The sequence below is a fragment of the Plecotus auritus genome, assembly GCF_963455305.1.
Source record: "Plecotus auritus genome assembly, chromosome: 10".
NCBI classification, from domain to species: Eukaryota; Metazoa; Chordata; class Mammalia; order Chiroptera; family Vespertilionidae; genus Plecotus; species Plecotus auritus.
Genome location: NC_137785.1, coordinates 8,642,186 through 8,663,527, shown reverse-complemented (window position 1 = coordinate 8,663,527; position 21,342 = coordinate 8,642,186). Strand labels below are relative to the sequence as shown.

Here is a 21,342-nt window from a genome sequence, read left to right as displayed (position 1 = left end):
TGACCACAGCAGGAAGGAGGGGTGTGTAAGACTGGAACATTGAGAGGAGCTTATCTTGTTCAGCAGTTTGAACACAGGAGCTGTTTGAATTAGAGGAGCCAGCCATCTTGGGGTTTAATTAGCAGGCGCTTCTCTTAAATTGTGGAAGGCCACAGCAAAGAAACAGACCTTTTTCTTGTCCTTACAAATACCTCCACCATATTTAGAACCTAAGGCTTTAGTGACCTGAAGAGTGACTCCTTCCAGGAGACCAAATAAAGGGACACCAGCGATACTGGGGGCATTGTGTTCAGGAGGACATCAGCAATGGGTCCCGGAGTTAATAAACCACTCACTGAATTTTCTCCTCAACCCACAGGCTCTAACTCCCCAGTATGGACAAAAATGATGACAGAGTAAACCTAGCAAGCTGAGGGAGCCTGGCATGGCACAGCCTCATCTTGCAAACTCAGAGGCTAAAAGCAGCCATATAGGACGCTTTGAAGTTAAAACTTTCCAAGTAAAAGCTAGTCACAGGGGTAGTTACGTCCTACTGTGTTTTTTCTTTTTTTGCAAAGGGAAATTTTACATTAATAGCCTGTCGCCTTTTTGCATCTGAGATAACAGACCTTTGGATTTTCAGGAACATTTCTGTTTCACAGACTCCTAAGCGCACAGTCTCCCAGCACAGAAGATCACAGAGCCCCATTTATTATTGTTCTTAGGTTAAATATTGACTGTTAACAATTCGTTAAACTTAAAAAGAAGTTGATGTCTATTTTTTTTTTTTTTTTTACTTTTTATCCAGTGTCAGAGATTTCCCTCCTTAGCTCTCCCTGCTAATTTATCACCAGCGAATGTGATGTAACCCCCTGATGTCTTCTCCTTTGACTCTAATGTATATAAAAAGTGCAAAACTGCCGAAACCAGTTTGGCTCAGTGGATAGAGGGTCAGCCTGCGGACTGGAGGGTCCCGGGTTCGATTCCGGTCAAGGGCATGTACGTTGGTTGCGGGCACATCCCCAGTGGGAGGTGTGCAGGAGGCAGCTGATCGATGTTTCTCTCTCATCGATGTTTCTAGCTCTCTATCCGTCTCCCTTCCTCTCCGTAAAATACCAATAAAAAATATATTTAAAAAAAAGTGCAAAACTGCCATTCTCCCATGCATTACTCAATCTGTTGTTATTCTTCTTCCCGGCACCGTTGCCGGCTTGGGTCACATAAACTTAGAAAAGTTCTCCACAGGTTTGGACATTTCTTAAAACATCACCAAAAGCAATTGACTCTTGTGAAGCAGGAGAACGTTACATGGAAAGGTATCAGCATTTCCAGAGACTCAACTGACTGAAGACAGATTTATAAACACAAAATTCAGAGCAGACTCAGAACCCACAAGCTAGAGCTTTTCCATTGCTTTCAGAGAACAGAAGGAAATGCTCAAGGCTCAGGTGACTTTGTTTTTGTGTGTGTGTGTTTAATCCTAACCAGAGGCTGTTTTTTTTTTTCTTTATTTTTTTACCCTCCCCTTCATTCCCTCTGAGATTCTGTACTCCATTCCATGCTTCCATGTCTCTGAATCTACTCCATTCAACACCTCATTTTGTTAATTGGATTCCATATATGAGTGAGATCAAGTGATACTTGTCTTTCTCTGACTCACTTATTTCACTTGGTATGATGCTCTCCAGGTACCTCCTTGCTGTCTGAAAGGGTACAGATTCTTCTTTTTTACTACTGCTTACTATTGCATGTTATAAATGTTCCACAGGTTTTTTCAAAAAATATATTTTTATTGATTTCAGAGAAGAAATGTAAAGGAGAGAGAGAAGCATCAAGGATGAGAGAGAATTATTGATTAGCTGCCTCCTGCGAACCACCTACTGGGAATCAAGATTGCACCCTGGGCATGTGCCGTTGGCCTGAATCGAACCTGGGACCCTTCAGTCTGTAGTGTGACGCTCTATCCACTGAGCCAAACCAGCTATGGCTGTATCATAGCTTTTTAATCCACTCATCTAATGATGGACACTTGGGCTGTTTCCAGATCTTTGTGATTGTAATTTGTGCTGCTATGAACATAAGAGTTCATACATTCTTTCTGATTGTTTCAGGTTTCTTACGATGTTTTCCTAGCAGTGGAATCACTGGATCAAATGGCAGTTCCATACTAAATTTTAAAAAAATATATATTTTATTGATTTTTTACACAGGAAGGGAGAGAGATAGTTAGAAACATGGATGAGAGAGAAACATCGATCAGCTGCCTCCTGCACACCCCCTACTGGGGATGTGCCCGCAACCAAGGTACATGCCCTTGACTGGAATGCAACCTGGGACCTTTCAGTCCCCCAGGGTGACGCTCTATCCACTGAGCCAAACCAGTCAAGGCCATACTAAATTTTTTTTTTTAAATATATTTTATTGATATTTTACAGAGAGGGAGGAAGAGGGATAGAGAGCTAGAAACATCGATGAGAGAGAAACATCGATCAGCTGCCTCCTGCACATCTCCCGCTGGGGATGTGCCTGCAACCAATGTACATGCCCTTGACCGGAATCGAACCCAGGACCCTTCAGTCCGCAGGCCAACGCTCTATCCACTGAGCCAAACCGGTTTCGGCCATACTAAAATTTTTGAGGAAAGTGCATACTGATTTCCATAATGGCTGTACCAGTTTGCATTCCCACCAGCAGTGTACTAGGGTTGCCTTTTTTCCACATCGTCCCCAGCACTTGTCCTTTGTTGATTTGTTGATGGCAGCCATTCTGACAGTGGTGGGGTTTTACCTAATTGTTGCTTTAATTTGCATCTTTCTGATGATTAGTGACTTTGAGCATTTTTTCACATGTCTCTTGGCCATCTTATCCACACTGCAGCCCAGGCAGAGCTGACACTTCCAGTGGCATCAGAAGCAGATGCTCTTAAGTATGAGAGTCTGTTTTGTGACATTAACTTTGTATAATGGATTCAATGGAGGCAAGTTAGAGAGTTAGAGATTTGAGAAACTTCCCCTGCTACATATGGTCTGAAGGAGACACAGCCAAATGTCCTGAGTGAAGAAACACTGTCTGCCATTCAAGAAGAGCAGGTCCTGAAGAAAGATATCCAAAACCAACAGCTAAAGGAAGCCAGCTGGTGCACCAGAAACACCCTTGCCCTAGAAATCACCTCCCCTGGAGGCGCTGCAGGGCCCTGAGTGTACTTGGTGTGTTCTTGGGCTATTTGACCCTAAATTCCCTCCTGGAGTCAGCTGAGGAAATAAGGGATTCTCGCCTCGGAGCATAGGAACTACATTACCCACAAGGCCGGGCGTGGAATGACACTAGTCTGAGCCAATGGGGGCTCAGAGAAGGCAGTTTCCTTTGTCCATTTCTGTGGGCGGGACTAGTCCTCCTGGCGGGTTTTGGGTTCTAAGTTCCACCTCAGGCGGTCAGGAGTTCCTGGTCACAGGGTCCCGTGGAGAAGGCAGGGGAGTGGTGGTCCCCGCCTCACAGCCCGTGGTGGGAGCCTGCAGGGTGCTCACAGCTCACACTTGGGATTGAAGCTCCCAGTCGCTACCGCCATTCCCTGGGCGGCAGCTTCTCCCGCTGCTCCCGCCCCGCTCGGCCCACAGAGTGCAATGGCGGCGCCCCCGCCGAGGAGTTTCGCTGAGGTGAGTTCCTGTCCTCCCCGGTGCTGGCGCCTGTCACGTCCTGCAGCTCAGTCCGCGTGGAGGACCGTGAGGAAGGCGGAGGGGAGAGAGGAGTGTTGTGGCTTCTGAGGCACAGCAAGTGCAGGGCAGAGAGGACAGGGGTGACTGCATCTGAGGTTCCCCTGAGGGTGTGGGCTGTGAGGATTGGCGGACAGATCAGAGGCTGCAGGGAGGACGTCACAGACTCATTGGCGATTTCCCGGCTGTGGGGTCCATCAGAGGCCTGGGGTGGTCCTGGACCCGGCTGGAGGACAAGCTCTCTACATGCCATGTGCCAAGTTCATGGGGGAGTCCAGCGAGATCCAGTGGCATTGGAGCAGGAAGGGGGCAAAGCTGAGGGAGTGAACCTGGGTCTGAAGATGGGAAGAGGTTAAAGATTACCCAGTGGTGTGCACATCTGGAGGAAGTGTGAGCTGATGGTCCCCGGGACCTGGTGTGGGGACTTAAAGGTGAAGCATAAACCCAGGCTTGGCTTTGTCTTGGAGGCATGATCTAGGAGACTGCAGTGCTATTGCTTGGCAGGAAGGCTGGGGCCCTGCAGGCATCGCCCAGAGCTTAAATGGCATTGCCCTCTCCCCTCCCCTCCCCCAATCCTTCCCACCCTACCCAGCTGCTCTGCTGAGGGCAATCCCAGTGAGTAATGGGACTGTGATGAGAGAGCAGCCTGCACTGGCATTAGGGCTAGGTGTCCACACTAACCAGGTGCCCTGGAGAAAGAAGGTTGTGAAAGGGCAGAGACTCCATTTTTGTACTAGTCCCTTCATTCTGTCCCCAGAATAACCTCCCTTCCGAGAAAAACTACAAGAAAGCAGCTAGGCCCAAATTGGGCTATACGGTAGCATGCTCCTTCACCCATCAGGTGCCAGGGCCAGCCTGACAGGTTGAACCGGGCTGAGGTAGGGAGGTGGGAATTGAGAAAAGAAAGAAAGACAGGAGAGCGGGATCCCGGGAGGACGACAGATCATCGAGAGACTGCAGCAAGTTTATTAACTGCGTAATGCCTATTGTGCAAAAAACACTGAATAGGAGGTCTGTCAAGAGAAACGTATTCTTTGTTCCTCTCAATCTCTAAGGGAGAGACGGAGCAGAAGGACAAATTCTCAGTACAGCAAATCTCAGTAAATAGTTACAGACTTCTTGGTAAGCTATGAAAGGTTGCTCTCATTCTACTGATAACCGCCATCCAAACAAGCCTGGGAAAACTGTGTGGGTAGGGGACAGCCTTGCTAGTCCCTTCAGGTGACCTGGAACTGACCAATCGGGGTCAGCCAACTCAGGGGACCCTCCCCCTGCCCCAGACCCCTATAAAACCTTTGTCCTGTTGAAGCTCTCTCTCTCTCTCCACCTTGCCGCTGCACCTGTGTGTGTGTGGGGGGACTGAGCTCCAGCTAGCTCGAATAAAGGCTCTTTGCTTTTGCATCGGACTCGGCTCCCTGGTGCTCTTTGGGGATCACGAAATCTGGGCATAACAGTTGAGGGGGGGGAATATGTGTAAGGAGTAGGAGTAGGGGTTCTCAGAAAGGCAGCCCAGGTTTCAATTGTCTCCATTCTGACAGGTTGGCGTGACCTTTGAGGACATTGCCCTGTACTTCTCCAGGGAGGAATGGAGCCTCCTTGATGAGGGTCAGAGACAGCTGTACCTGAATGTGATGCTGGAGAACTTTGAACTTGTATCCTCGCTGGGTAAGACCCTCACTCTCACCAGTGACCTGGACTTGGCTTTGCCATTTCCCAGGCCCCATCTCCCAGGGTGTGCTCTGTCCTCCCGTGTAGACTGTGGTTCTGCTTGATTTTCGGTTGGTAGTGGTGCAGGAACCCTAAGGGATTCCACCTTGATCAGGGAGGAAAGCATTTTCTATATTCCTATTGGTCATGTGTATGTATTTTTTGAAGAATTGTCTCTACAACCTTATCCTGTTTATTACCTGTGTTTTTTGGTTAATGATTTTTTAGAATAACTTGTATATTTTATATATTAACTAGAGGCCAGGTGCATGAAATTCGTGCACTGGGGGTGCGGGTGGGGGTGGGCGTGTCCCTCAGCCCAGCCTGCACCCTCTCCAATCTGGGAGCCCTCAGGGGATGTCCCACTGCTGGTTTAGGCCCGATCCCTGTGGACATTCGAACATCCCTATCACATTCCAGGACTGCTGACTCTCAACCTCTCGCATGCCTGCCTGCTTTATTGCCCCTAACCACTTCTGCCTGCAGCCTGATCACCCCCTAAACAATCCCCTGCCAGCGTGATTGATGCCTGACTGCTCCCCTGTTGGCCTGCTCACCCCAAGTGCCCTCCCCTGCCGACCCGATTGCCCCCAACTTCCCTCCCCTGCCGGCCCAATTTCCCTCAACTGCCCTCCCCTGTGGGCCTGATCTCTCCCCCAACTGTCCTTCCCTGCAGGCCTGGTCCCACCCAACTGCCCTCCCCTGCAGGCCTATTCCCCTCCAACGGCCCTCCCCTTCCAGCACAATCTCCCCCAAATGCCCTCCCCTGATTTCCTAATCGCCCACAACTGCCCTCACCTGCCAGCCATCTTGTGACAACATGGTGGCAGCCATCTTGTGATCACATGGGGGTGGCCATCTTGTGATCACATGGGGGCAGCCATCTTGTGACCACATGTGGGAGGCCATCTTGTGGGGGTGTGATGGTCAAATTGCATATTACCTCTTTATTATATAGGATTGCTTATTACATACACAACACCTATATTTGTGTGTGCTTAATTGTGCTTCTCAGATACTGGTCTCCCAGGACCACTTTTCTACGAAGTCCATGTTTTTGTCAACAGTGCATTCAGCAGGTCTAGTGCCACCATTTCTCTAGCAAGCTCAGATGCTTGTTACTAGTGCTTAGCAATTAAGTATTTTTAATGAAGTTATACACTGAGTGGCCAGATTGTTATGATCTCTGAATGCATAATAATCTGGCCACTAAGTTTGTGTGTGTGTATATATATATATATATAAGTTTCTATATACATATATATATATACTTAGTGGCCAGATTATTTTAGAGGCCCAGTGCATGAAATCATGCATGGGTGGGGTTCGGCCAGCCTGGCCAGGGAGAGAGGACATGGGCGGATGGCCAGCCTGCCTGCTGGTTGAACTCCTGGTCGAGGGGACAATTTACGTATTAGCCTTTTATTACATAGGACATAAACTGAGTGGCCAGATTATTATGCCTTCAGAGATCTTAATAATCTGGCCACTCAATGTGCATATAGAGTTTGCTTTTGAGACAGAGTCATTGCATTATTTGCCTGCAGTATAGTATTTACATACCTTTACTATTCCCTGGGAACTCCATTTGTGTGAATTTCTGTCTATATCGCAATATTCTCTTTATCGTGCTGATTAGAGTCAAATTCACAATCTCTCCAATCGATTCCCTCATATAATTTGGGAGTATTTCCTTCCATTCTCTAGATTTCCTTTCATTTCATTTTGTTTATTGCTGTTGTGCTGTGAAGAAGCTTTTTTTCTTTATTTGTTCTAATGAGGACTGTTTGTTTTTTCTATTATGTGTGGTGGTTGGTGTCACATTCAGAACATCCTGTCCAAAACAAATCTCCAAAGCTTTTTCTCTAGTTTGTCCTGAGGAGTTTTAAGTTTTAGCGCTGACATTCAATTCTGTCATGCAGGTTGAGTTAAATTTTATCAGCAGTGTCCAGTATTGTTGTTTTTACATGTGAGTATTGATTTTTAGCAGCACCAATCATTGAAGAAACGTTCTTTCCTTTTTTCTGTGTCTTACAGCTTTGTCAAAGATTATTTTAAGTATGTGCCTGGGTTTAATTCTGTTCTGTTCTGTTCTGTTGATGTATGTGTCTGCGTTTCGCCAGCAACACACCGTTTGCTTGCTTTCTCTTGGTAATAAATTGAAGTCAGAAAGTGTGATGCCACCAGCTTTGTTCTGGCTCAAGTTTGTTTTTGCTATTCGAGTTTGTTAATTCCATACATTTCAAGATTCTCTTTTCATTTCTTGTAAAATACCATAAAGATTATCCTCAGGATTGCATTTAATCTGTAGATTGCGTTGTGTGCTATGGCTATCATCACTATATTTACTTTTTAAAAATTATTTATTGTTTAAAGTATTATATATTGTATTATATATGTCTCCTCTTTCCACCATTGACCACAAATGAGTAAGATCATTTGATATTTATCTTTTTCCAACGGGCTTATTTTGCTGATCATAATGCTCTCCAGGACCATCCATGCTGTTGCAAATAGTAAGCATCCCTTCTTTTATTCAGCAGCATAGTATTCCATTGTGTAGATGTACCAGAGTTTTTTAATCCGCTAAACTGCTGATGGGCACTTAGGCTTTTTCCAAATCTTAGCTATTGTAAATTGTGCTGCTATGAACATAGGGGTGCATATGTCCTTTCTGATTGGTGTTTCTGATTTCTTGAGATATATTCCTAGAAGTGGGGTTACTGGCTTATATGGGAGTTCCATATATATTTTTTTTGAAAACTATGTACTATTTTCTACAGTGTCTGCACCAGTCTGCATTCCCACCAGCTTTGCACAAGGGTTCCTTTTTCTCCACATCCTCTCCAGCACTTGTCGCTTGTCGAATACTTGATGATAGCCATCCTGACAGGTGTGAGATGGTATCTCATTGTTTTGGTTTTCATCTCTCAGATGATTAGTGACTTTGAGCATATTTTCATAGTCTCTGACTCTTCTGTATATCCCCTTTCGAAAAGTGTCTTTTTAGGTCCTTTGTCTATTTATTGATCGGATTGTTTATCTTCGTTTTCTTAAGATGTATGAATTCCCTGTAAATTTTGTAGAGTAAACCATTATCGGAGATTACATTGGCAAATATATTCTCCCATGCAGTGGGCTTTCTTTTTTTTTTGTTGATGGTTTCATTTGCTGTGCAGAAGCTTTTTATTTTGATGTAGTCCCATTTGTTTATGTTTTCCTTAGTTTCCATTGCCCTCGGAGCTATATCGGTAAAGATATTGCTAGTACATATGTCTGATATTTTGCTGCCTATGGATCCTTCTAAAATTTTTATGGTTTCACCTCTTACGTTTAAGTCCTTTAAACATTTTGAGTTTATTTTTGTATATGTTGTAATTTGATGGTCTAGTTTCATTTTATGCATGTATCTGTCCAATTTTCCCAACACCGTTTATTGAAGAGACTATCTTGACTCCATTGTATGCTGTTGTCTCCGCTGTCCAATATTGAGCATAATGGCTTGGATCAATTTCTGGGTTTTCTCTTCTGTTGCATTGTTCTGCATGTCTGTTGTTGTGCCAGCACCAGATATTTTTATAATATAGCTTGGTATCTGGTATTTTGATATCTCCAACTTTGTTCTTCTTTCTCAAGATTGCTGCAGCTATTTGTTTTTTGTTTTTATTCCACATGAATTTTTGGGGAATTTATTATAGGTCTGTGAAATATGCCGTTGGTATCTTAATGGGGATTGCATTGAACCTATAGCTTGCTTTAGGCTGTATGGACATTTTACTTACATTGATTCTACCAATCCATGAACATGGTATATTCTTGGAGTTGTTTATAGCTTCTTCTAACTCTTTTTTTCAACTTCCTGTAGTTTTCCGAGTACAGGTCTTTGACCTCCTTAGTTAAGTTTACTCGTAGGTATCCTAATATTTTTGTTGCAATGGTACAGAGGATTGTTTGTTTGTTTCTCTTTCTGTGAGTTCATTATTGGGGTATAAAGAAGCCATAGAGCCCTAACCGGTTTGGCTCAGTGGATAGAGCATCGGCCTACGGACTGAAGGGTCCCAGGTTGAATTCTGGTCAAGGGCATGTACCTTGGTTGCAGGCACATCCCCAGTATGTGCAGGAGGACGGTGATCGATGTTTCTGTCTCATCAATGTTTCTAACTCTCTATCCCTCTCCCTTCCTCTCTGTAAAAAAATCAATAAAATATATTTTTTTAAAAAGCCATAGAATTTGGGTGTTACTATTGTATCCCGCTACATTGCTGAATGCATTTAATATATTTAGTACATTTTTGATGGAGTCTTTAAAATTTTCTAGGTACAATATCATATCATCTGTGAATAATGACAGTTTTGCTTCTTTTTCAATTTGGATGCCTTTCATTTCTTCTTCTTATCTGATCGCTATGGCTGACTCTTACAGTTTTATATCAAACAGGAGAGGTGAAGGTGGGCATCCCTGTCTTGTTCCTGTTCTTAGGGAAAATGGTTGTAGTTTTTGCTCAATGAGTATGATGCTGGCTGTAGGTTTGTCATATAGGGCTTTTTTTTTTTTTTTAATATATCTTTGATTTCAGAGAGGAAGGGAGAGGGAAAGAGAGATAGAAAGATCAATGATGAGAGAGAATCATTGATTGGCTGCCTCTTGCATGTCCCCCTATGGGGATCAAGCTTGCAACCCAGGCATGTGCCCTTGACCGGAATCGAACCTGGGACCCCTCAGTCTGCAGGCCGATGCTCTATCCACTGAGCCAAAGCAGCTAGGGCAGGGCTTTTTTTATTTTGAGGTATGATCTCTGTACTCTCACTTTGCTGGCAGTTTTTATCAAGAAAGGGTGTTGGATTTTGTCAAATGCCTTTTCTGCATCAATTGATAGGATGGTGTGATTTTTTTCTTTCAGTTTGTTTATGTGATGTATCATGTTTATTGATTTGTGGATACTATACCATCCTTTTATCTGTGGAATAAATCCTATTTGATCATGCTGTATGACCTTTCTAACGTAATGCTGGATCCGATTTGCTAGAATTTTGTTGAGGCTTTTGGCATCTATGGGAATCACTGCCACTCAGGACTTGCTTAAGTGGGGCTTTGTTGCTCAGTGAGTCTGCCCGTTGAGTGTGTTGCTTATGGATGTGAAGAGTTGTAAGCTGGTATGGTATGACACTGACCACTGGGTACACTGGCTCTTGTGTCTCCAGGGAGGTGTAAGTTCAGCCACAGCCTGGGGCCACCCAGCAGGATGTACAGAGAGATCTGCAGATTCTCCTCTCTGTATCGAGTTTGGTAGTGCCATGATGAGGCCCAGCTGTGAAGTAAGTAAGGATAATGCTGGAGCCAGGTCTTGGGCCTTTTAATGATATGTGTGGGGCTCCCTGACCCAACTGCAACTTGTATGACAGATTTTAACCTGAGCATGTATAGGCCATCCTATCTAATAAACGAGTAATATGCAAATTGGCCATCACTCCAGTACACAAGATGGCTGCCCCCATGTGGTCAAAGATGGCTGCCCCCATGTGGACACAAGATGGCTGCCACAAAATGGCCAGCAGCGGAGGGAAGTTGGGAGGGTCCAGGCCTGCAAGGGAGGGCAGTTGTGGGCGATCAGGCCAGGATGGGAGAACAGTTGGGGGGGACCAGGCCTTCAGGGTAGGGCATTGGGGGCGATCAAGCCTGCAGGGAAGGGCAGTTATTGGTGACCAGGTCAGCAGAGGAGGGCAGTTGGGGGCGACCCAGGCCTGCAGGGGAGAGCAATGGGGGGGACCCTGCCTGCAGGGGAGGGCATTTGGGGGTGACCAGGCCTACAGGGGAGTGCAGTTAGGGGTGACCATGCCTGCAGGGGAAGGCAAATAGGGGTTATCATGCCTTCAGGGGAGGTCAGTTAGGTGTGACCACAGGGCAGGGGAGGGCAGTTAGGGGCAATCAGACTGGCAGGGGAGCTGTTAGGCATCTATCAGGCTGGCAGGGGAGAGGTTAGGAGGTGATCAGGCTGGCAGGCGGAAGCGGTTAGGGGCAATCAGAAAGGCAGGCAGGCGAGCACTTGGGAGCCAGCAGTCCTGGATTGTGAGAGGGATCCCAGATTGGAGAGGGTGCAGGCTGGCCTGAGGGGACCCCCTCCCCCCTGTGCATGAATTTCGTGCACCGGGGCTCTAGTTCATATGTAAAAGCTGCTGCACCAAGCTTGGGTGGGGTTTTAAATTGGATGGGGTGAGGTCTCAGAGAATCACCAGGGTGGAGCAAACAGCAATGGTTGCCAGTGAGCCGTGCCACCCAGGAGGTCCCATAATAGGTATAATGACTGCAGCAAGCACCTGTGTCTAGGATAAAGCCGCCCCCAAGTTCCTGCCCTGATGCCAGTCAGTGCAGTTTCTCCTCCTATGTGTCTTGACGCCCCTCCACCTGCCCCCTCTCAAGCCTCACCTGGCACTGGAGCTTAGAGGAAGCGGGAGTTTGTAAGTTCATTTCATGGTGCTGGCATTGTAAGAGGAGCAGCTGGGACTCCTGTAGCCTCTGTGTCCCTGAGACCCAATCCGCCCTGGTTTTTACAGCCCTTAGTTCTTACTGCCTGTGGGGACTTCTTTTCCCAGCTCTGGGTCCCTGGGCTGGGCATCAGCTGTGGGTCTGAGACCCCTTCCTCCGCCAGGTGAACTCTTCAGAGACGACCTCCATCCCAATTTAAAAAGTGGCCCTCATGGGTACAGGACCTTTTGTGCCTCCTCACTTCCCACCAGTCTCAGTGTGCTGTCTTCTTTACTTCTGTAGTCGTGAGACTTCCATTTAGCCAGCTTCCAGCGATTCTGGCTGATGGTTGTTCTGTATTTTAGTTGTAATTTTGATGTGTTTGTGGGAGGCAGCAAGTACAGGCCTTTGCCTATACCGCTATCTTGGATCTACTCTCCTATAGCTTTTGTGAATTAAATTCTTTATTCTTTTTTATCTTTACCTGAATAGTGAGAATATTTTTCCCATTGATTTTTTTTCTTAGAGACAAAGAGAGAGAGAGAGAGGGAGATGGAGAGAGAGTAGAGGCAGAAGAGAGAGACAAATATCAATTGATTGCCTCCCAGATATGCCCCCAGTTAGAGGGGGAATTGAACCTGAAATCAAGGTAAATGCCACTTACTGGGAATCAAACCCATGACTTTCCAATGTGCAGGCAGGCACTCTCAGCACTGAGCGACACTGGCCACAGCTATTTATTTCTTGTATAAAGTATATATTTATTTATTTTTAAAATATATTTCATTGATTTCATAGTGGAAGAGTAGAGACAGAAACATGAATAATGAGAGAGAGTCATTGACCAGCTGCTTCCTGCACACCCCCACTGGAGATTGGACCTGAAATGTGTGCATGTCCCCTACATCATGGGTCGATGCTTAATCACTCATCCATACTAGGTAGCCTTTATTTACTGATTTTAGAGATAGGAACGGAGACAGAGAAAGAGAGGGAAACATTGATCTGCTGTTCTACCCATCTAAGCATTTATTGGCTGCCCCCTACATGTGCCCTGATGGGGGATCAAACCCACAACCATGGTGCATTGGGACCACACACTCAACAGCTGAGCTACCTGGCCAGGGCTCTGAATTTGTTTATTAATTTGAGAAGCTCATATGGGATCTTGACAAATTTCTCTATGGAGGGTCATGTTGTCTCCTGACATCAATATCTCTTATGAGGCTTTGTGGTTCATAGTATCAGGTGTAATGTCTTATCTTTCATTTCTTTTTCCTTTATTTGAGGCTTGTTTCTTTATTTTTCCTGTAGTCTAGTTCGAAGTTTGCTAATTTTTGTATTTTTTTCCCCCGAAAAATACCTGTTAGGTATTCTATAATTTTGTCCTGCTCAATTTTATTGATGCTTGTTCAAATATTTATTGTTTTCTTTCTTTGCAGCCTTGGGTTTACTTTCTTGTTTTGTTTCTTATTTCCTGAGATTGCAGGTTAGGTTTTTGAGATCCTTTTTCATAATATAGGCATTTATCCCTATAAAATTTCCTCTTAGAATTGTATTTTCTGAATTTTATACATGATTTTTGGTAGGTTCTCTTTTTATTTACCTTGACTCTAGACCTTTTTTAGTTCTGTTTTGTGTTTGGCTACCTTGAAATTTTTATTTATTTATTACTAGAGGCCCGGTGCACAAAATTTGTGCACGGGGGGAGGGGTCCCCACAGGCCAGCCTGAACCCTCTCCAATCTGGGATCCCTCTCACAATCCAGGACTGCTGGCTCCCAACCCCTCGCGTGCCTGCCTTTCTGATTGCCCCTAACTGCTTCCGCCTGCCACCCTGATCACCCCTAACCACTCCCCTGCTAGTGTGATAGATGCCTAACTGCTCCCCTGCCAGCCCGATTGCCCCTAAATGCCCTTTCCTGCCAGTGTGTTCACCCCTACCTGACCTCCCCTGATGGCCTGATAACCCCTATCTGCTTCCGCTGCAGGCCTGGTCACCCCTAACTGCCCTCCCCTGCAAGCCTGGGTCCCCCTCAACTACCCTTACCTACAGGCCTGGTCACCCTCAACTGCCCAACTCTGCTCGCCTGGTCACCCCTAACTGCCCTTCCCTGCAGGCTTGATCGCCCCAAACTGCCCTACCCTGCAAGCCTGGTCCCCCCCCAACTGCTCTCCCCTCCTAGCAAGATCGCCCACAACTGCCCTCCCTTGCAGGCATGGTCCCCCACAATTGCCCTCCCTTGCTGGCCTGGACCCTCCCAACTTCCCTCCCCTGCTGGCCATATTGTGGTGGCCATCTTTGACCACATGGGGGCAGCCAACTTGTGTGTTGGACTGATGGCCTATTTGCATATTACTCTTTTATTAGATAGGATTATTTTCAGATAGAGAGGAAGAGAGATGAAGAGAGAGAGAGACAGAGAGAAAGAGAGAGAGAGGGACAGAGGGAGAGAAAGTGAAATATCAGTGTGTGGGGGAAACATCCATCATCTGCCCTATGCACACAAGCTAACTGGAAATGGAACCCACATACTGATATGTGCCTTGATTGGGAATTGAATCTTCAACTGCTGGTATACAGGACAATGCTCCAAACAACTGAGCCATACTGGTCAAGGCATTCTGTGGTTTTTAAACACAGTGATTTCCTGTATTTTTGAAGAAGCCACTATGGTCAATGATAGCAGAAGCACAGTGGCTGCTGGTGGTAACTCTGACCCTTGTTTTTGACTGTAGGTATCTTCAAATATGTTTGTTCACCCAGTCTTTCCACTCATCCTTTCTGTACAGTTCTGCTTTATTTGTGTTTTGTAATACTGTTTGTCTTCATGGTACTCTTATTCCCATTTCCTATGGGGTTTTTGTTCATGGATAGCTGTCTACTTACACTGGGATGGGCGAAGATGCTCATTTCTCTGACCCTGCCATCTTGCTGATGTCACTCCATAGGTCTTTTGTTTGTGATCTCATTTATCCTTTGTTGTTCTACCACAGTGTTGACCATCCATCTTTTCTGTTTTCCTTTGAAGATTTGCATAATTTATCCCATGCAATGGCTCTAATGGAATTTAAGGGGAAGAATAATATGTGTATCACAGAAGAAACACGACTTCATGAATGACACAGTGGACCCACAGGCAGTCTTGCCTTGTTGAAGGGTCATTCATAGCTAGAAACCCTGTGTTTTGTTGCAATTGCCCATTCCTCACCCAATTATGCTAGTTTGTGCTTACTGTTCATACTTTGCCAACTTCTCAGATATCATAATGATAATTTCTACTCAGATTCCCAGCCAACAGATAAACTTATCCGCTCTGGACTTCACACCACTGCCTCTTTCAAAGGTCTCTCTTTACTGCACTTCAACGTTCGTCCATGTCTGCAGCGCCTTGGAGTGCACTCGTATTATTATATTGATGTTGAACATCATGTGCTCTAATATAATTAATTTTTATAGCTTTGAGCAGCATTAAATTATTCTACACAGACTCACATGGCCTGCATGTAAGTTCCTAAGTAAGCCGTTTATACAGGAATAATGAGTAGAGACTTCCTCTCTTCTTTGTATCCCATGCTGTGATTCTGTCCCTCTCTTGGTGAGTTTTTCATTATCGACTGACTTTTTGGGCCACGTTACGTATAACAGCAATTTATAGAGTATAACTCACTCATCTTGAAAATCTTTGTAAGGAATCATGCCTTGTCATAACAGATAAACATTTGTGGTGAAGATATTCTGTTTTCATAAGGGCAACATGCATTTCACCTTCGTTTTCTTTTGTATAGGTTGCTGCTGTGGAGCAGAGAATGTAGAGGCACACACTGAAGAGAACGTTTCTGTAAGAGTGTCACATGCAAGGAATCCCAAGATAGCCTTGTCTTCCCAGAAGAGCCACCCCTGTGAGAGTTGTGGGCTCGTCTTGGGAAACATTTTCCACTTGACTGAGCTGCAGGGAACACAACACGGACAGATACTATTGAGGTGTGGGGCATGTGCAAAACGGTTTTACTTCTGTGTAAAATTTCACCAGCAGCATGTGAGAGAGAAGACTTTCAATACAGGTGTGGACAGGATCTCACGTGCAGACAGCTGCAATTTCAATGTGTCGCAGAATCATTTCAAATGCGGGGAGGTTGGGCCTGGTGTCCTTACCGGGTCAGGACATCTCCACCTAAAGGCTACCCAGACCAAGGACAGTCCAAATGCTATTTCAACGCCTGGGATGACATTTCAAAGGAGAAAAAGTGATTACACCAGAAAAGAAAGTAAGAAAGACATTAATTGCAACCACACGTTTATTCAGGAAGAGGGTGTCCATGCTGGAAGTCAGTGTTTTGTGTTCTCTGAATGTGGAAAATATTTCACCGAATTTTCTAGTTTTCATTATCGACATCGAGGTCACACTGGAGAAAGGACTTATGAGTGCAGTGACTATGGAAAAGCTTTTCGCAGTACCAGTGCCCTCCTTTATGATCAGAGAGTTCGCACAGGAGAAAGGCCTTTTGAGTCCAATGAGGATGGGAAATCTTTTACCAGGAGCAGTAACCTTCATTGTCATGACAGAGTTCACACAGGAGAAAAGCCTTATAAATGCACTAAATGTGGTAAGTCTTTTACAAGGAGCACTGGTCTCCAATATCATCAGAGAGTTCACACAGGAGAAAAGCCTTATCAATGCAGTGACTGTGGGAAAACTTTTACATATACTCAGAGTCTCCAATATCACCAAAGAGTTCACACTGGAGAAAAGCCTTTTAAATGCAGTGAATGTGGGAAATCTTTTACCAGTAGCAGTGACCTTCATTGTCATCAGAGATATCACACTGGAGAAAAGCCTTATAAATGCAGTGAATGTGGGAAATCTTTTACCAGTAGCAGTGACCTTCATTGTCATCAGAGAATTCACACTGGAGAAAAGCCTTATAAATGCGGTGAATGTGGGAAATATTTTACCTGGAGCACTGGCCTTCTTCGTCATCAGAAAGTTCATACTGGAGAAAAGCCTTATAAATGCAGTGAATGTGGGAAATTTCTCAAAAGTAACCATGGTCTGCGATATCATCAGAGAGTTCACACAGGAGAAAAGCCGTATAAATGCAGTGAATGTGGGAAATCTTTTACAAGTAGCGCTGGTCTCCAAAATCATGAGAGAGTTCACACAGTAGAAAAGCCTTATAAATGCACTGAATGTGTTAAGTCTTTTACAAGTAGCACTGTTCTCCAATATCATGAGAGAGTTCACACAGGAGAAAAGCCTTATAAATGCAGCGAATGTGGTAAGTCTTTTACAAGGAGCACTGGTCTCCACTCTCATGAGAGAGTTCACACAGGAGTAAAGCCTCATAAATGCACTGAATGTGGTAAGTCTTTTACAAGGAGCACTGGTCTCCAATATCATCAGAGAGTTCACAGAGGAGAAAAGCCTTATCAATGCAGTGATTGTGGGAAAACTTTTACCAGTAGCAGTGACCTTCATTGTCATCAGAGAATTCACACAGGAGAAAAGCCTTATAAATGCACTGAATGTGGTAAGTCTTTTACAAGGAGCACTGGTCTCCACTCTCATCAGAGAGTTCACACAGGAGAAAAGCCTCATAAATGCACTGAATGTGGTAAGTTTTTTAAAAGGAGCACTGGTCTCCAATATCATCAGAGAGTTCACAGAGGAGAAAAGCCTTATCAATGCTGTGAATGTGGGAAATCTTTTACCAGTAGCAGTGACCTTCATTGTCATCAGAGAATTCACACAGGAGAAAAGCCTTATAAATGCACTGAATGTGGTAAGTCTTTTCCAAGGAGCACTGGTCTCCAATATCATCAGAGTTCACACAGGAGAAAGCCATTATGAGTGTAATTAATGTGAGATATCTCTCAGGCAAATTTCTAAATATACTCTGCATTTATGAGTCCAAATGTGAGAAATTTCTTAGATGTATAGGAAATGTAGTTTCTTAGGTCTTAGCAATCATGGAAGAAATTTTGTGAAGTCCCTTGTGTCTGAATTGTATTTCATACATTTAATCACCCAGATTATGTACACTCCTGTAAGTGTTTTTCCTATTTTGTTTGTTTATATGTTGGAACCTTATGTATCTATGTTGCACTTTCCAATATACAGAGACGTGTTGCCCCATTTATAAGATTTGTGTCTCTGCATATTACTGTGGCTGAAGGTATTTTATCTGAGCCATGTTTAAAGCCCCTACAGATGGCATCAATCACCATCCTCAGGTGCCCAGAGAAAGCTAATTCTGTTGTCTAATTTGTTGAAGAAAATTAGGAATACCTGAGCCCTTGGTTGGTAATTGTTTTCCCTCTCACCAGTTGGCACGTAGGACTGATTAGTGTTGGCCCAGAAAACATAGTATTGCAGAGGGACTGCCATTCTCAAGACCACACTTTTCCTAGATGCCAGTGATGAATTTATTGAGTGCATAACTCATCAATGCAAGAATTGCCAGTCTCATGTCTCTCTTCTTTGTAAAATAATGAAGGCTTCTTCCTAAGGCTTCTTTAATCTTGGGTTTTCTATTTACTATGTGGTTTAACTTATAAGGAGATTGGGGCACTCCAAGCATGATGAGGTGAACAACTTTAGTGGGTTCTCAAACATTCTTTGCTTTTCAGGGAACAATATGGTGCAGAAATTAGCTCAGCAGTGTTTGCCAAATTCACATTGCTGCCCATATTTTCCTAGGAAATACTGTGGCCTCTGTAATCCTCATGTGCAGATGGATGCTTTGGGACCCAGAGATCAATCCACAGAGTGGGTAGCTGTGACAACATCAAGTATGTTTTCCAGCAGTGTGAATTTTTTCTTGTTTTCAAGGGATGCCCATACACTTGAAGGTAATCTCTTGCCCAGGACTTCCAGAGGGCCATGTGCCCTAATGCCTACAATTCCATGGGCGATGGTCACTGGTGTGAGAACCATCGCTGTTAGGGGAAACCCTTTCACTGCAGAAACACTGACCTAATGAGTTTTGGAGGGAATTGCAGCCCATTCGATGGACTCTTCCTCATCTAAACGTGCATCCAGAAATGTTTCTGAGAAAAAGAATATAGGAGCGTTGTGTACACAGATTTGAGGATCTCCAGGCATTTTTATCTTCTGTGGACACAGTCATTGTCATTGAATATAATTAAGAGGTTGTGTGGCTTCCTGTATCCTCTCAGATGTTCACCTCAGAGCCATTGCTGAGCTGGCAGGAAAGGAAGGACAAAGGCAAAGGGTGTCTCTCATTTAGGGATGTGGCTTTTCTGATCCAGCCAGCATTCTTGTTGGTTTGGGTGAAAGTTCTTCATTGCTTGTTACATTTTCTGTCACTGAGACAAAAGTGTCACCCAGAGAGCATAAGTAGGTGGATTGAAAATAGATTTGCCAAACCTATTTTTTCAGTATATTTGAACTTACACATTTTTAAATTTTGAACCAATGTTAAAAGCTATAATAAGTAAAACACATGTTTAGTATAGTATTCCATAATTCTTCATGTGTGCATGAAACTGAAAACATCATTATAGTGATAATGCTGACCATATCTGTCACTGTGTCGTTCCTTTATGACCACATTTAATCTGTCCCTGTTCTTCAGAGCTTTCCCAGTAATCATGGATTTACTTTCCATTTTAATAGAGAACTTTGCTTTTTCTAAGTTTTTCCTGCTTTATTTTATGTTCCATAAATACTTGGAGTTTCATTAAAGATATATTAGTAACTCATCTTTTTTCTGATAAATATTCTTACCTTTGAATATATCACCAATAGCTTGTCTAATTTTATGAATATTTGGTTATTTCTAATAAAGTTGGATAAACATTTCTGTATAATTCTTTATATGGATATAAGTTTTATTTACCTTTGTCAAAAATTGAGTGCATAATCTCAGTTGTTGAGTATTTCAATGTTTATATTGACAAAGATTAGCATATTGTGGTCTATACTGAATATATCATCATGGATGTTGTGGTTCATTTTTTTGGGTGTGATCCCATGTACAGAAGGATTTCCCATTATATTGCTAGGCGTGGAGAAACCAAGATGGCGGCATAGGTAAGCACTTAAACTGCTGCCTCGCACAACAATTTCAAAACTACAACTAGAAGACAGAACGGACACCATCCAGAACCACAGGAAACCTGGCTGAGTGAAAATTCTACGACTAGAAGGAATGAGAAAAGCTCACAGAGAATTGGAGGTACAGCAAAGGGTCTTTGTGCGCGCAGAGGGAAGGGTGCCTGAGAGCCTGGCTGACTTTCTCTGGCGGAAGGGGGAAGGAAGCCCCCAACCGCACTGAACCCCAGTTCTGACTGCACTGAACCCCAGTCCCGGGCGAAACCCCGTGGACCCAGGCTCATACAGGGGGAGTCTGGACTGTCAGGTAGAGACAAAGGCACCCGGAGACTCTGAAAAACGGGGGAGCCCCCGCAGGCAGGGTTCCGGAGGCGCGCGTGCCAGTGTGCACAAGGGCTGCGGAGGTTGCCACAGGCTTTCCCTAGCAGAAGGGAGTCCGAAGCTCCTGACTGCACTGAACCCCAATTCTGACTGCACTGAACCCCATTCCCAGGCGAGCCCCTGGGGACCCGCACTCTTACGGGAGGGAATCTGGACTCGGGCGGAGACTCGGGAGCTGGGGAAGGCAGAGGTCTGCAGGCGCGCACGCGCGCACGCGCGCAAGGGCAAGGCTGACTGGAAGCCAAGACTGTCTGCTCCGCCCTGAGACTCTACCCCATCCAAGCTGAGCACAGAGGCTATTGCAATTTGGCAAGTCTAATCCTATAAGGCTGTCTCCAACACCGAACTTCTCCCAGTGTAGACACAGCTGATCCTTACAGCCAACTGGCCTGCAGGTCAATTCCTCCCAGTGATACCAACAACAATCAAGACTTAACTACAACAAGGCTGTATACACAGTCCACAAAGGGGTGCACCAAGAGTGTCCACCTCAGGTTAACTGGGGAGGCCGACCCACTGGGCCATATAGGAAACCTAGCACACAAATCTACCCTACCAACTCAGGGAAGCAGTGAAAATGCGGCGTCAAAGAAACAGATCACAAACGAAAGAAATGGAGGAAAACAAACGACTGGATATAGAATTCAAAACCACGGTTATAAGGCTTTTCAAGAATATCCTAGAAAAGGCCGATAAATATAATGAGACCCTCGAATATATGAAAAAGGACCAACTAGAAATTAAACATACACTGACTGAAATAAAAAATATTATACAGAGACCCAACAACAGACTAAAGGAACACAAGAATCAAGTCAAAGAATTGAAATAAAAAGAAGCAAAAAACACTCAACCGAAAAAGAAAAAAGAATCCAAAAAGTTGAAGATAGTGTAAGAAGCCTCTGGGACAACTTCAAGCGTACCAACATCAGAATTATGGGGGTGACAGAAGAAGAGGGAGAGCAAGATATTGAAAACCTATTGGAAGAAATAATGACAGAAAACTTCTCCCACCTGGTGAAAGT

At 44.6% G+C, this 21,342-nt stretch overlaps 1 protein-coding gene across 1 annotated transcript; it reads left to right on the top strand.

The window, feature by feature from the left end:
- Positions 1-3,373: 3,373 nt before the first annotated feature.
- Positions 3,374-19,691, top strand: LOC308235506 (uncharacterized protein). The gene is made up of 3 exons (XM_080644390.1): positions 3,374-3,632; positions 5,228-5,354; positions 15,648-19,691. The coding sequence occupies exons 1-3, from the start codon at positions 3,600-3,602 to the stop codon at positions 17,708-17,710; spliced, it is 2,223 nt and encodes a 740-aa protein (XP_080500516.1). The 5' UTR covers positions 3,374-3,599; the 3' UTR covers positions 17,711-19,691.
- Positions 19,692-21,342: the final 1,651 nt, after the last annotated feature.